A 12,599-nucleotide genomic window follows, 5' to 3' on the forward strand; every position below is an offset into this window, starting at 1 on the left:
TTATATCTAGCTATTATTATGTACAAAATTCCAAACTCCTTCCTCCGCACCAGTAGGTGGATCTTCTTCATTTAATTGTGCCGGTGTCCCTGCAGAAACACAAACAGAACCTGGCATTAATAACAGCACACCAAACTGTTTGAACAAATATTGTCAGAATTCAGAATATTATAGTTCAAATTACATCAAATTCTGATTATCCTACCGTATACGATTTTGCCATTATGATATTTTTAAAAATTAAAAAGAAAACACTATTTTGTATTAGGCAAACAAACACACTTTCATTACGAGCGTAAGAGATGTATCTTGAACCCGTCTTTCTCTTCAGGAAAATAAACAAATTGTGGAGATAAAACTAAATTAAACTAAAAAAACAAAGAAAAAGTCCCACAAAAATGTCAAGTGATTTTGGATTGTTGCCATACACAAATAAGAAGTCAAAGATCATTGGTGGGTAACGTGTGCAACAGCTAAATCATTTAAAAAAAGGAAGTGACCTGTTGGACTTTTTTGAGGTCGATCTCAATCACAAACCCTTTTTTATGTAAATATATATATATGCATATTCATTAAAACGCTAATGATTTACACGTTTAAGTTTGTTCTTAATCATCTGTTTCTCTTTCTCGTTGACAATAAATTTCAGCTATACAAAGTTTGTGATGGCTGGATGGATGTTGCAACTTGCTACAAACTTTTGAAATTAAACGCTTACATCGATAATCTCATATGAATCTAAATTTTGAATCATAAAAATCAAGTATAAATTAAAATACATTAATCTCACGACCAGACCACTAGGTGTTAAACACTTAAATTACGTACATATACTGTAAATTAATGTTTTAAACTTGACCAAAGAATAATTAATGATCATGAATTCCAAAACAAGAGATACACGGTAACCATATATAACTCTTCAAACTATAATTTATTGTGTAAATCAAATGGGAGAAGAAACAATACTATATATAAAAAAAAGATGAGATTTCTTGTATAAAGAAAGACATATAAAAGAAGAATATTGGAAGGTAAGTAAGGGCATGTGCATCGGTTAGGACTGATATTTGGTCCTTCAAATATTTTATTTTTATTTTGAGAGTTTCTTAAGTTTTGTACGAGCATTGGTGTCCTTTACAGTTGTATGAGCATTGGTGTCCTTTATAGTATTTTTAATTTAAAAAATTAATTATTTAAATAAATATGTAAAAAGATATTAAAGTTTTAATTAAAATAAAACATATAACATTAACATTATAAACATAAGAAAATGACAAAGTGAATCTAAAAATTTCATCAAGAAACTGATAAATCTCAACATTTCCATGGAAACTACAAGCACCTAAAAGAGTTCCCCATACAACAGCGTCTGGTTTCATTGGCATTGTTTTGATGAGATCACATGCTTCTTCCAGCTTCCCAACACGTCCCAAGAGATCGATCATGCATCCGTATTGCTCTAGCTTTGGCGAAACCTTGTGAACTTCCTCCATGGACTTGAACAATTCTTGTCCCTTCACTACCATCCCACCATGAACACAAGCTAGCAGCAACCCGACAAATGTCACTGCATCTGGTTTTTCTCCTTCTCGCTAAAGTACCAATAGAAAAATCATAAGTGTTAGAACTCTAAAGAACAGAGGAATCAACATGCATTTGAACTGAAGAAGAAACAAAACAAAAAATGCTCACCAACATTTGTGAATAAAGCTCAAGAGCTTCGTTGTGTTTCCCGTGAGTAGCTAGACTACCAATCATTGAGTTCCAGGAGCACAAATTTCTCTGGTTCCCAATTTCATCGAACAAACGTTTCGCTACATCAATCATTCCACATGTTATCTTATTACAAACCTTTGGTAGCTCTGCTTCTTCCTGCGTCTTTTCACCAAACAGAGATATTCCTAATTCTCTTCTGATATCCTGTAATAAGCAAAGAGCATGAGTTGTATACTAATGTTCATGATACAATGTCCACATAATCAATACAAACTGACAACAATCTTAAGAGACAAAGCCATAAACTCGGAGAGTCAACTAGGTAAACCCATAAACATAAACCAAAAACCTAATTATAACAAAAAATTGACACACTCAACCATCGATACCAAAAAAATAATCCAATACCCTAAATCGAAACAAAAATCAGAGAGATCATATATCTAAAAACACAGAGTAAACTATCCAAACAAATTCCCGAAACCCTAAATCGCGAAAGGAACATAAACCCTAAATCGAATCCCACAAAAAATTTCTCAAATCTATCGAATCCCACAAATAATTACCCTAATCTATCGAATCCCACAAACAATTTTCCTATTCTATCGAATCCCCCAAACAATTTCCCTTTACCCTAAATAAAAAAAAATCATAAAAACCCTAAATCGAGAATACATCAAAATCGTTCTTGAATTTACAACACATACCTCTTACAATTGGATATTTTGGAAGATGATACACTAAGTGAGGCCTTCGCGTTGCAAAATCTTCACTTTGATGGAGGCGATCCAAAGTTTTTGTTTAATCGCCGTCGCGATACAGAGAGAGTAAAGAGAGAGAGTGCGAAAGATAAAATGAATTGATCCGTCGAGTTTTTTTTCCTTTCACCCTACAAATAAAACAACATCCTATTACAGGATGACACGTGTCCTGAGGGACGCATAAAAATTGTCCTGTTTTTAGGAACGTTTCTTTGTATAATCTATGATTTTGATTTAAATTAATCGTTTTAATTATGTAGGACGACGAAGGACGGTGCGATGCACATGCTCTAAGCACCAAACCCAAGTCAATAAACCATAAACATAAAACCTCTTTTGCTAGCTTCATCTCAAAAGAACCTTAAAGAGAGAAAATAAATACAAGAGTGAATCATCAATGGATGGTTTAATACCAATGGCCTATAAGGCTATGAAGAAGAACATAACTCGTCGTCGTTACGAACGTCTCTCCTCTTCCGCCACGACTCGTGAGTCTTACGAATTCGTCTCTGATATTGAAATGAACGTCGACGGCCACCACCGCCGTCGCTGGTCCGTTGGAGATTTCTCATCGTTATCAAGCCGGGAAACAAAAAGAAACGGTGGCGTAGCTCCGGAGAAAGGTTTTTCTCCGCCGCGGGAAGGTCAGCTTGTGAGGTTCAAGAGCCATAGATTGTTTTCTTGCATCTCAGGTCAATAACTTTATCAAGTCAAGAATATTCCAAAGCAAAAGAAAAAGGAAACTTGTATTTTCTTTCGTCTTGTGTTTGATTTTGTATACAACCAATCATGTAGATAACGTTATTTTTGTGATCTTTTGATGTATACGTAAAAGTTTGTAGTTGGGGTTTGTTGTTGAAATGTATATTTGTAAAGTCATAAACGAGAAAATGAAAACTTGTATGGACCAAACTCGAAATAATGTTAATTCCAACTCTCCAAAGCTCTAGTTGACCTAATCCATATTTGACCATATCCCGTAGTTGACTTGACGGGTCAGAACTCAGAGTTGTTGTTCCCTTCTCCATAAGATAACACCAAAAACATAACTTAGTTTAATCAACCAAATTCATGATTTGATTAGACTAAGAAGCTGCTGAGTAGATATACATTAGTCTTTAGATGAATAGGTTCTTGTTTTCATTGTTTTGCCTCTGTATATGAGAAACCTTCAACATCTAAAATCGTGCGACAAAATCAAGTGAACAGAGAACAAAATGAACACAATGCTTCAAACAAGTGTAGCTAAATGCAGAAGTTCGATAAAGTTAAAAAACTTCAGATTATTCTACAATGTAACAGTGCGTTTGTAGAGAACTTCATCATCATCACTCTCATCTTCTTCCTCATCAGACACAATCTCGCCACCAGGCATATCTAACTTCCCACCCATGTCGAATGTTGGACCTTCAGTATCTGGATCGATATAGTTACCTTGCAACCGTTCCTCAAATCTTTGGTCACTGCAATTGAGGAACCAGTTCAATGAACTCCTAATTCCTTTGCTCTGTAGCTTCTGGTACCTCGGTTTTATTCTTGACTCCAAGCTATAAGTAAAATACTCAGGGTACTCCACGAGTTCTTTCATCGGTCTCCCCATCTCAGTCTTGTAAAAGTAGTAGCTATTCTTCATGAGTTCGACTCGGGAACAGAGGATCTGAGGACATCTCACAACCATTTTCGCAATGTCCTCGACTGGAAACGCCCTGCCCAAGAGAAACTCAACGGGTTTCATTATCACATTCTGCTTCAGGCTAACAATCTGTGGCATTTTCTCTACTACACGGGCAAATCCTTCAGGATCAATCTTGAGCTTCAAGCTGAAAAAGTACTGTTGTGTAGACATCTTGGCTTTTACCGGTAACCCAAGAATTTGAGGATATTGAGCAATAACCAAAGGCAGTAGTTCTTTCTTGATTCCAAAACTAATCAAACAATCTACATTTGGTTTAACAGTCTCCTCAAGATTGTATCCGACTACATATGCACGTTTCTCTAGCATCCTAGCCACAATTTTCTTCGGCAAACCAATGGAAATTAGATAATCTACAAGAGGTTTGATCATGGTTCCAACTCTCATTCCCAAAAGATAAGGATACTGAGTCACCATTGGACCAATGTCCCTAGGACTCACACCAATGCTTACCAAATACGCAACGGATGTGCTCATAGTGCCTTCGAGTTTAAACCCTAAAAGCTCAGGGTACTTCATCAGAACATACCCCAAATCTTGCTTCTCAACGTCCAGACCTCTAAGAAACTTAACCACCGGAGCAAGCTCAACAACCACACTTGCATGGAGAACCTGAGGATAGTTCTTAACAAATTCTCCCAATTTCGATCTCGGGATTCCAATTTTCTCTAAGTAAGCCAAGACAGGAATCAAATTCTTACGCACACTGCAGCCTAACATCAAAGGATACTCATTTATATCGTCTATGGTCAACCCTAGCTTCTGTAAGAACTCAACACGCTCACACATGACTTCAATGGTGGAAGGTAGCTCAATACTCTCCAATTCATCGGTGATTATCCCCAAACCCTTGAGATAATCGCAGATTTTAACACGATTCACGAGCTTCTCTTTCTTCCCTTGTATGACTCCCCATGTGACTGTAGGCATCTCGTACTCCGGGAACTTCGAAGATTGAGTTGCATAGTGAGCAATCCTGGAAATCGAACAAGGGTTTTGAAATTGAGGGATATTAGGATCTGGGTTTATCAGGGTTTTAGTTTCAGGGGATGATATAATCGGAAAGATGAAACACTCTCTTTTGATCAAAGTCACGAACTTGTTCCTCCTGAGAAGAAGATACCTCATTCTGGAGATACCCAGAAGATTGCTGTCGAAAAAGATTACGACTTTGCAATCAAAATCAAATGGGAAATAGAAAAAATTCTCGCTTTCTCGTCTGAAGGAGTTTAGCTATTCGAGAGAATACGAAAGGCGCGTGTACTAGAGAAGCCCTAACGAGAGGGAGTGAGAGAGAGAGTCTCGGCTTCTTTTTTTTTACCATAAATATTAAATTAGTAAAAAGAACACAAAATTTACAACTTTTTGGTGATGAACTGATGATGATCATCATACATTGAGATTGTTGTTCATAACATTTGGAAGATTTTTATCTGTAAGACTTTAGTTCAATGATTAAGAAAGGAGAATAACATCTAAGGTAAAGAGGTCTGAACATGAACAATACAATGATAAGTTCATGTAATATACCAAGGAGTTTCAAAAGCCTGTGTGTGCTGAAGGCACAAGTGGGAACCAACCAAACATCTAATTTTCACAGCTGTTGATTTGGTAAATCTAATTTTAGCTCTTCTAGAACCACCATTTGGTCAATGCACTAACAAAACTCGGAAGCTTAACGCATGTTTCCCTCTCTCAAAACATCGATCATGTTGTAGATTCTCTGATCTGCTTTCAATCGAATCTGCACATTCCACATAAGTGTTGAATCAACAGCTAGCATTATAGAGATTAGAGATGAGGTGAGACTCAGAGAAAGCTGAGATTCAGTCTCGCAGAATCATGGTGAGCAATAGGAGTAAGCTTTATAACCTTTTTGGCGAGGAAGAGCACAGCATCAACAGTACCCTCAGCATATATTGATCTGCCACAGACATTGTGCTGGAACTCAAAGGAGACACTGCAACGAAAGACAGAGAAAAGGGAGCTAGTTATGGAACAGTTATACAACAGAATATAAAGATATGTATAAACAATATCTTAGTATTGCATTACGTTTCATCGGGTGATGTCAAGTGATAAAGATGGAAAGCGTGGCCAGAGATATGCTCTTCGGGAACACCCACCATCTCCACTTGTTGTTTTGGATCCCGAATCAATTGTATCTACCACAAAAGTTGTATACACAGAAAATTCATATCCTGAGAATAAAATAAGTCATTGCAGAGAGATGTAAACAATAGAGGATGACCAATGCACCTGATCCATGTCGTAAGACACACCCAATTCCTGGAAGCAAGAAATAACAGCTTTTGCTGTTCCGGATGCATCCAATTTGCTAGCTTGATGAGACTCCATCACCTACATAGATCGTAAGTTGATTAGATGTAGCAAGAAGTAATACAAAACTAACGGAGAAAAAATGAATTCGAATTTATAAAAGAAGTAAGAAAAGTACATCCAATGAATAACCAGAAAAGGCTCCCGGAAACTGCTCAGCCATGATCTCCATGGCTGCAAGAAATGCTACAACCTATAGACCAACAAAGCACACAGATATGAGCTAAAGAATCTTTACATGTACTATAAGTAATCATTTCTTCCAGAAATATCCAATTACACATACCTGTTTACCCATCTGTGGGGAAATCACTGCATAAATCTTTGCTTTCTCAACAGTTTCATATAATTTGTCCCTATCTCCACCCGTTGTTCCCATGACAAAAGGAACACCTACTTTGCTATACAGCTCCGCATTATCTATACATTGCAAAAATTCCAAAATTTGAAAATCAACTCACGACAGACAAACGAAACTTCTAGCAGATGATTTTACACTTCCACAAATTCTAAACAAACTTAATCAAGGATCACAAAGCTCGTTCCCCCCAACAAGAATTCAATCCTAATATCAACAAATCAAGAACACAATTGTCTCTTGATGGTAGAAATGAGAGATTCTGAAGTATACCATTTACTGCAGAAGGAACTGTGTAGTCAACAACAATAAGCTCCGGGTGCTTCTCAAACACGGAAGAGAGAACTTTTTCTCTTTCAGCAGGACCATGCACAGTAATCTCCTTTCCACAGACCTCAACCGTCTGACCATCCTCACCAGCAGAACCAAACGATATGGGAACAATATTTACTCCAGCAGACTCTGCTGCTTTGATCACAGCTTTCCCCATTTTGCCACTGCATCCATTCACCTGTTGTATAAGAGATTAACGAATGGCTTAACTCCCAAACAATTCCCTATATCTAGTAATCGAAGAAAATACACAATCTTTGACATGTCTACATCTCAAACTAGTAATGCAAAGTCAAATCACACAACTCTGTGTCTAAGGGAAAAGATGATCAGATTACCATGATGGATATGCTATTTCCAGGCAAAACAGACTTGACGACCTCGTCACCGGAATCAGCCGACGCCGTCATCGATAAAACCACCGGAAGACGACGTGTCCCAATTCCCATGAAACTAACACGTCCGTTACCGCATTTTCCTGCATTGTGATTCTTTCTAGAAGCAAATGCGAGACGCGAGTCCACTGGACGATGAAGGAACACACTTGAAGACGCCATTAACCTGAATTTTCTTTAAAGAGTAAGCTCATCTCCATCAATCCAATCAATCAAAAAATTTGAAGTGAGATTGGTAAGCTTCAAAAACGTACCCGTTCATCTCCTATTGATTCAAGAATAGATTAGACGAAAGTTTTGTTCTTTATTGCGACAGACAAATCGTTAAAATCTTCCACTTTTGTCTGAAATTTCCCGGCCGGCGAGAGATTGATTTAGGGTTTAGATTTATCTTGGATTTATCATCGAACCGGAAATCTCTAAACCAAACAAGTAGATTTAATTAACCGGATTTAATTTAAATATTAACCGGACATTTGAAACCGATAAGAGAAACCTGAGGTTAACCACACACACAGTCTCACTCAGGAAAACGAACCATCTCAAAAACAATCCGACGAGCGAAAGATGAAGTCCTTAGCTTCGCCGCCGTGTCTCCGCCTAATACCGACGGCACACCGTCAGCTCAATTCGCGTCAATCTTCCTCCGCCTGTTATATTCACGGTGGCGCTTCTGCAAACAAATCCAATAACCTCTCATTCTCCTCATCCGCATCCGGTAAGCTTGCTTTGACTTCTCTTATAATATCTCAAGTTCGTGAATGAAATGTTAGAATTTGGTGTTAGGGTTTGCGTCACCGCTCGTTGTAGAGAAGGAACTACGCTCTTCATTCGTACAGACCGCTGCTGTTCGCCATGTTACTGGGTCTCTTATCAGAGGCGAAGGTCTTAGATTTGCCATCGTGAGTTCTCAGAATCGCTTTTTTTAACTTCGTGCAATGCTTAGATTTGGTGAATTGGTTCTGATTTGGATGATTTATAGTGAAAATTTAAAACTTGAGCCTTGTGTTGACTTTTTTTTTTTGTCAATTCAAATTTTGTATTCAAGGTTGTAGCTCGTTTCAATGAAGTTGTGACTAAGTTGCTTTTGGAAGGAGCGATTGAGACTTTCAAGAAGTATTCAGTCAGAGAAGAAGACATCGAAGTAAAAAGTCTTTAGCTTGTTATGTTAAATCAGAGTGAAAAAAGATCTGAGCTTTCACAAAGCTAACGAAGAGTCTTTTTTCTTCAGGTTATTTGGGTTCCTGGCAGCTTTGAGATAGGAGTTGTTGCACAAAACCTTGGGAAATCAGGAAAATTTCATGCCGTTTTATGCATTGGCGCTGTGGTATGATTCTTGCTATACAATTCTATTTCCTCATATGACTTCTTCAAGTTATAGAAAGTTTCTCACACATGCTTATTAAAGTTGGTTTTTGATATACTCTTGTCCTTGTTGTGGTATAGATAAGAGGAGATACCACACATTATGATGCTGTTGCCAACTCTGCTGCATCCGGAGTACTTTCTGCTGGCATAAATTCAGGTTTATCTTGATAATCAATTGCGGTATATGCATCTTTAGACATCTTTATGTAACATTGTTTTGAAAACAGTGAAAGATTGTTTTTGTAGTACTTCAGAACCTCAAAGAGCTGGTAGTTCATTTTTTGCCTTTCTTGGGATTTTGGATGATTTAATTCCAACATCATGAACTAGTTCATCAAATTTTGTTCTGGTTGTTCACGCACTATTCACTATAGTAGTAATTAAAGCTTACAAATTCCTAATTTGCAGGGGTTCCATGCATATTTGGTGTACTGACTTGCGAGGACATGGATCAGGTTAAAATTTGTTATGCAAGGGTTGATGATATATAGTTTGTTAATCATATGGATAAACACTGAACTTGTTGCTACTGTGGTCAACTAGGCTTTGAATCGATCTGGTGGCAAAGCCGGCAATAAGGGAGCTGAAACTGCTTTGACAGCGGTAAGTATCATTATAATTCATTCCTTTATTCTTAGAACAAGATCGAATTTTCGAATCATTCCATTGCGCAAGTGGTCATTTGATTTATTGTCTCTTTGGTAAAGTCCTGAAATTTTTCTCTCTCTGCTCTTTCTTCAGCTTGAAATGGCGTCTCTGTTTGAGCACCACCTGAACTAGCTCTGCTGGTTACGTGGATGAACAATGATCACGTATGAGAACTACATGCTGTCAAGATATTTTAACGCTTTACTAAGCTTTTGGTCTTTCTTTTGGTAATCTAATAATAATTCCTCTGAATTTTGCATTTTTTCTGCTCCAATAAAAAAGTGTGATCTTCTTTGTCGTGAATCATAATACTATGTTGAAGTTGTGGTGTCCGAATGGGATTTCAACTTTAAATATTCTGCACAACGAAGATTTTGTCGACAGGCGAAGATTATGAACTTGTATTGAATCATAAGGATTCTAATAAGTTGGAAATACTGCATACAGCCGGAAATCCACCTCTCAACTAATGGACTTTTATAACCAAACGCGAACCTCAAAACTTAACCTTTTAGATTAGATCATGTTTCTACATTAATTAGCTCTTACCTTCGAACATACCAAAATATTAAGTGTAGGCGAGAGATTTATTGTGGTCTGGTTCGCTTGGTTATGTTGGTGTTGCATGGTGATTTGTCGATTACACTTTTAATCTATGGTCTTATCATGTATGAACCTTAGTTAAATTAAAGCCGATCATCAATAAGAAAATTAGAGAAGAGGATAACAGCAGAATTGAGTTTTAATTTACTATAACTTGAAATCCCGTAACAATTCATAAAACGGTCTAGTCTAGACCAAATTCAAAACCAATCCAATAATTTCCCGGTTTTATGGATGGTTCGAACCGGGTGACCTGAACCGGGTTGATTATTCTATTACTTCGTCTTCGATTCATTTCAGAGCCCCCTCTCTCTCTCTCTCTCTATCGTCTCTTGTTCGATTTTGCATCTCTCAGGTTGTTTAGTCCTCGATCTCAAAGTAAGTCATCCTACGCTCTATGTAAATCACGCGTAGAAGCCCTTATTTTATTTTTTTATTTGATAGGTCGTTGGAGCTATAGAGTCTTTTGCGATAAAAAACCCTACCTTTTTTGTTTTCTCACTGTTTAGAGCAGTCTCACTTCCATGTCGGCGCTTGTGGCTTTATGCAGAGCTCGAGCTACTACTGCTTCGTCTTCTTTATTCAACAGCGTTATTCGTCCAGCATTTCGCAGTTTCTCTACAGGTTCGGTTGATATACTCTTTTTTAATTCCGGAGAATGCTCAAATTTGGATCATCAATGAGTTTTTTGGAAAGAGTGTAATAGCTTTGATTTAACCTTGTTGCACATTGAGTTTTACAGTTGTAGTGATTTTGCCATAGTCAGTATTCTTGTTAGCCTCTTCTGTTTAAGTGTTTAAAGTTGAAATTTTTTTGGGGGATTCCAATGTTATGAACTTGTTGATGCAACAAGTTACTTCTGGTTTAGATGATGAACAAGCGTGATTGCTTCTCTTTGTTATATGAGAAAAGAATGAGAGCTTGTATCAGATCTCTTCTTCATAAGTATTCTTGGACAATTTAGTTACCTGAAACTATTACTACTCCATGTTAAGATACTCTTGTTGTGTTGGAAGAATTCATGATCATTAGAACATAGGATCGCTGCTAATTAGAGCTTAAGCTTGGATCTCTGCAACTCTGGTGCTATTTTGTATCAAATTCTTCTCCTATCTGTTTCATACTCTTTCTCTTTTAACTTGGTAAATTCAGAACATAAACTTGATGCATGTATTTACTTTATGGGACTTTGGTTTCTCTAGTCTATGTGGTTTCCGTGATTTAAGATTAAGCTCTATTGGGTATATACAGCTTGAAAGTTACTTAACTACATGATAATATATTGATATATGGAGATCCAGAGTTTCAATCTAGCTTTGTGTCAAAATCAGTATCTCTGTTGGTGTTTTGCAGGTTTTGCTGATGCACAGAACAAATCATTGGTGGCGCAGATGAAAGAAGAGATGCTCCACATGGACATCAACTCAATGGTGGGAAGTTCTATGCCACTAGGTATGATGCGTATCGGAACAATCATCCACAACATCGAGATGAACCCAGGGCAAGGCGCCAAGATGGTCAGAGCTGCAGGAGCCAACGCCAAGATACTAAAGGAGCCTGCTTCAGGGAAATGCTTGATAAAGCTTCCATCAGGGAACACCAAGTGGATCAACGCCAGGTGCCGTGCTACGATTGGCACAGTGTCAAACCCGTCTCACGGAACGAAGAAGCTGAGGAAAGCAGGACAGAGTAGGTGGTTGGGGATAAGGCCCAAAGTCAGAGGAGTGGCGATGAACCCGTGTGATCACCCGCACGGTGGAGGTGAAGGAAAAAGCAAAAGTAGTGGAAGCCGAGGAAGGACATCAACAAGTCCGTGGGGGAAACCGTGTAAAGGCGGGTACAAATCCGCTAGTGTCAAGAAGAAGAAGAAGCGTTTGGCAGCTGCAGCAGCAAAAATGTGATATGGATGAAGAAGACTAGTTACAATTTCTTCAAATGCTTCTTTCTTATAATAATTTATCAGGGTTTATTGAATCTGCTTTTGAGAGTTGGTTTTTAGTGTATTCATGATTTTTCTTACACAGAGGGGTGAACACCACAGACGTTTTTAAATGGAAATCAAACGTTTTTTTTTATTTATCACGATCACGTTTTAATAGAGTTGCCATCTTTTTTTGCCTTTTGAAATTGTCATAATCAATTTTGAGAGATTGTTGTTATACGCTTACTTATGTTTAGTAAAAGACACTGTAGTAAAAGGTTCGATCGAGGAAAGGGTCTAAAATCAAAAGTATAATTCAGAAAAGGAAACAAAAAAAAAAGAGTCAACAGGTTGGAACTTGGAACAATACATTGAATCAATCCCCACACACACTAAAAAAACACACATTCAAAGCAAATGTCTTCTTTGACTAATTACCTCCAAAAAACTTTTAATATAC

The 12,599-nt window shown here is 37.5% G+C and overlaps 6 protein-coding genes across 8 annotated transcripts; 3 read left to right on the plus strand and 3 right to left on the minus strand.

The window, feature by feature from the left end:
- Window positions 1-6: 6 nt before the first annotated feature.
- LOC104699439 (pentatricopeptide repeat-containing protein At5g08510-like) lies at window positions 7-2,021 on the minus strand. The gene is made up of 4 exons (XM_087456265.1): window positions 1,998-2,021; window positions 1,696-1,923; window positions 1,340-1,595; window positions 7-89 (listed from the first exon to the last, which is right to left on the minus strand). Exons 1-4 carry the CDS (start codon window positions 2,019-2,021, stop codon window positions 7-9), a joined length of 591 nt encoding a protein of 196 aa, XP_087312391.1.
- Window positions 2,022-2,768: 747 nt separating this feature from the next.
- LOC104793339 (uncharacterized) lies at window positions 2,769-3,423 on the plus strand. The gene has a single exon (XM_010519681.3). The coding sequence runs from the start codon at window positions 2,878-2,880 to the stop codon at window positions 3,178-3,180; it is 303 nt and encodes a 100-aa protein (XP_010517983.1). The 5' UTR covers window positions 2,769-2,877; the 3' UTR covers window positions 3,181-3,423.
- A 174-nt stretch (window positions 3,424-3,597) lies between these two features.
- Window positions 3,598-5,492, minus strand: LOC104793340 (transcription termination factor MTERF4, chloroplastic). Its single transcript, XM_087453976.1, has one exon. The coding sequence runs from the start codon at window positions 5,299-5,301 to the stop codon at window positions 3,769-3,771; it is 1,533 nt and encodes a 510-aa protein (XP_087310102.1). The 5' UTR covers window positions 5,302-5,492; the 3' UTR covers window positions 3,598-3,768.
- Window positions 5,493-5,599: 107 nt separating this feature from the next.
- Window positions 5,600-8,029, minus strand: LOC104793342 (4-hydroxy-tetrahydrodipicolinate reductase 1, chloroplastic-like). Its single transcript, XM_010519686.3, has 9 exons — window positions 7,854-8,029; window positions 7,543-7,765; window positions 7,145-7,382; window positions 6,800-6,933; window positions 6,632-6,706; window positions 6,433-6,534; window positions 6,229-6,338; window positions 6,046-6,133; window positions 5,600-5,917 (listed from the first exon to the last, which is right to left on the minus strand). The coding sequence occupies exons 1-9, from the start codon at window positions 7,859-7,861 to the stop codon at window positions 5,849-5,851; spliced, it is 1,047 nt and encodes a 348-aa protein (XP_010517988.1). The 5' UTR covers window positions 7,862-8,029; the 3' UTR covers window positions 5,600-5,848.
- A 59-nt stretch (window positions 8,030-8,088) lies between these two features.
- LOC104793343 (6,7-dimethyl-8-ribityllumazine synthase, chloroplastic) lies at window positions 8,089-9,981 on the plus strand. 2 transcript variants are annotated; one of them, XM_010519687.3, is made up of 8 exons: window positions 8,089-8,317; window positions 8,386-8,501; window positions 8,648-8,743; window positions 8,831-8,926; window positions 9,046-9,124; window positions 9,376-9,422; window positions 9,511-9,570; window positions 9,709-9,981. In XM_010519687.3, exons 1-8 carry the CDS (start codon window positions 8,167-8,169, stop codon window positions 9,745-9,747), a joined length of 684 nt encoding a protein of 227 aa, XP_010517989.1. In that variant the 5' UTR covers window positions 8,089-8,166; the 3' UTR covers window positions 9,748-9,981. The 2 variants fall into 2 exon arrangements, with proteins under 2 accessions (XP_010517989.1, XP_010517990.1); XM_010519688.3 differs by having other exon boundaries at window positions 8,098-8,317; window positions 8,410-8,501.
- Window positions 9,982-10,387: 406 nt separating this feature from the next.
- Window positions 10,388-12,293, plus strand: LOC109125283 (large ribosomal subunit protein uL2my, C-terminal part). 2 transcript variants are annotated; one of them, XM_019226836.2, is made up of 3 exons: window positions 10,388-10,596; window positions 10,728-10,842; window positions 11,572-12,293. In XM_019226836.2, the coding sequence occupies exons 2-3, from the start codon at window positions 10,743-10,745 to the stop codon at window positions 12,117-12,119; spliced, it is 648 nt and encodes a 215-aa protein (XP_019082381.2). In that variant the 5' UTR covers window positions 10,388-10,596; window positions 10,728-10,742; the 3' UTR covers window positions 12,120-12,293. The 2 variants fall into 2 exon arrangements, with proteins under 2 accessions (XP_019082381.2, XP_019082382.2); XM_019226837.2 differs by having other exon boundaries at window positions 10,479-10,596; window positions 10,733-10,842.
- Window positions 12,294-12,599: the final 306 nt, after the last annotated feature.

The sequence above is a fragment of the Camelina sativa genome, chromosome 6, assembly GCF_030686135.1.
Source record: "Camelina sativa cultivar CO46 ecotype springtype chromosome 6, ASM3068613v1".
In the NCBI taxonomy this organism is placed as follows: Eukaryota; Viridiplantae; Streptophyta; class Magnoliopsida; order Brassicales; family Brassicaceae; genus Camelina; species Camelina sativa.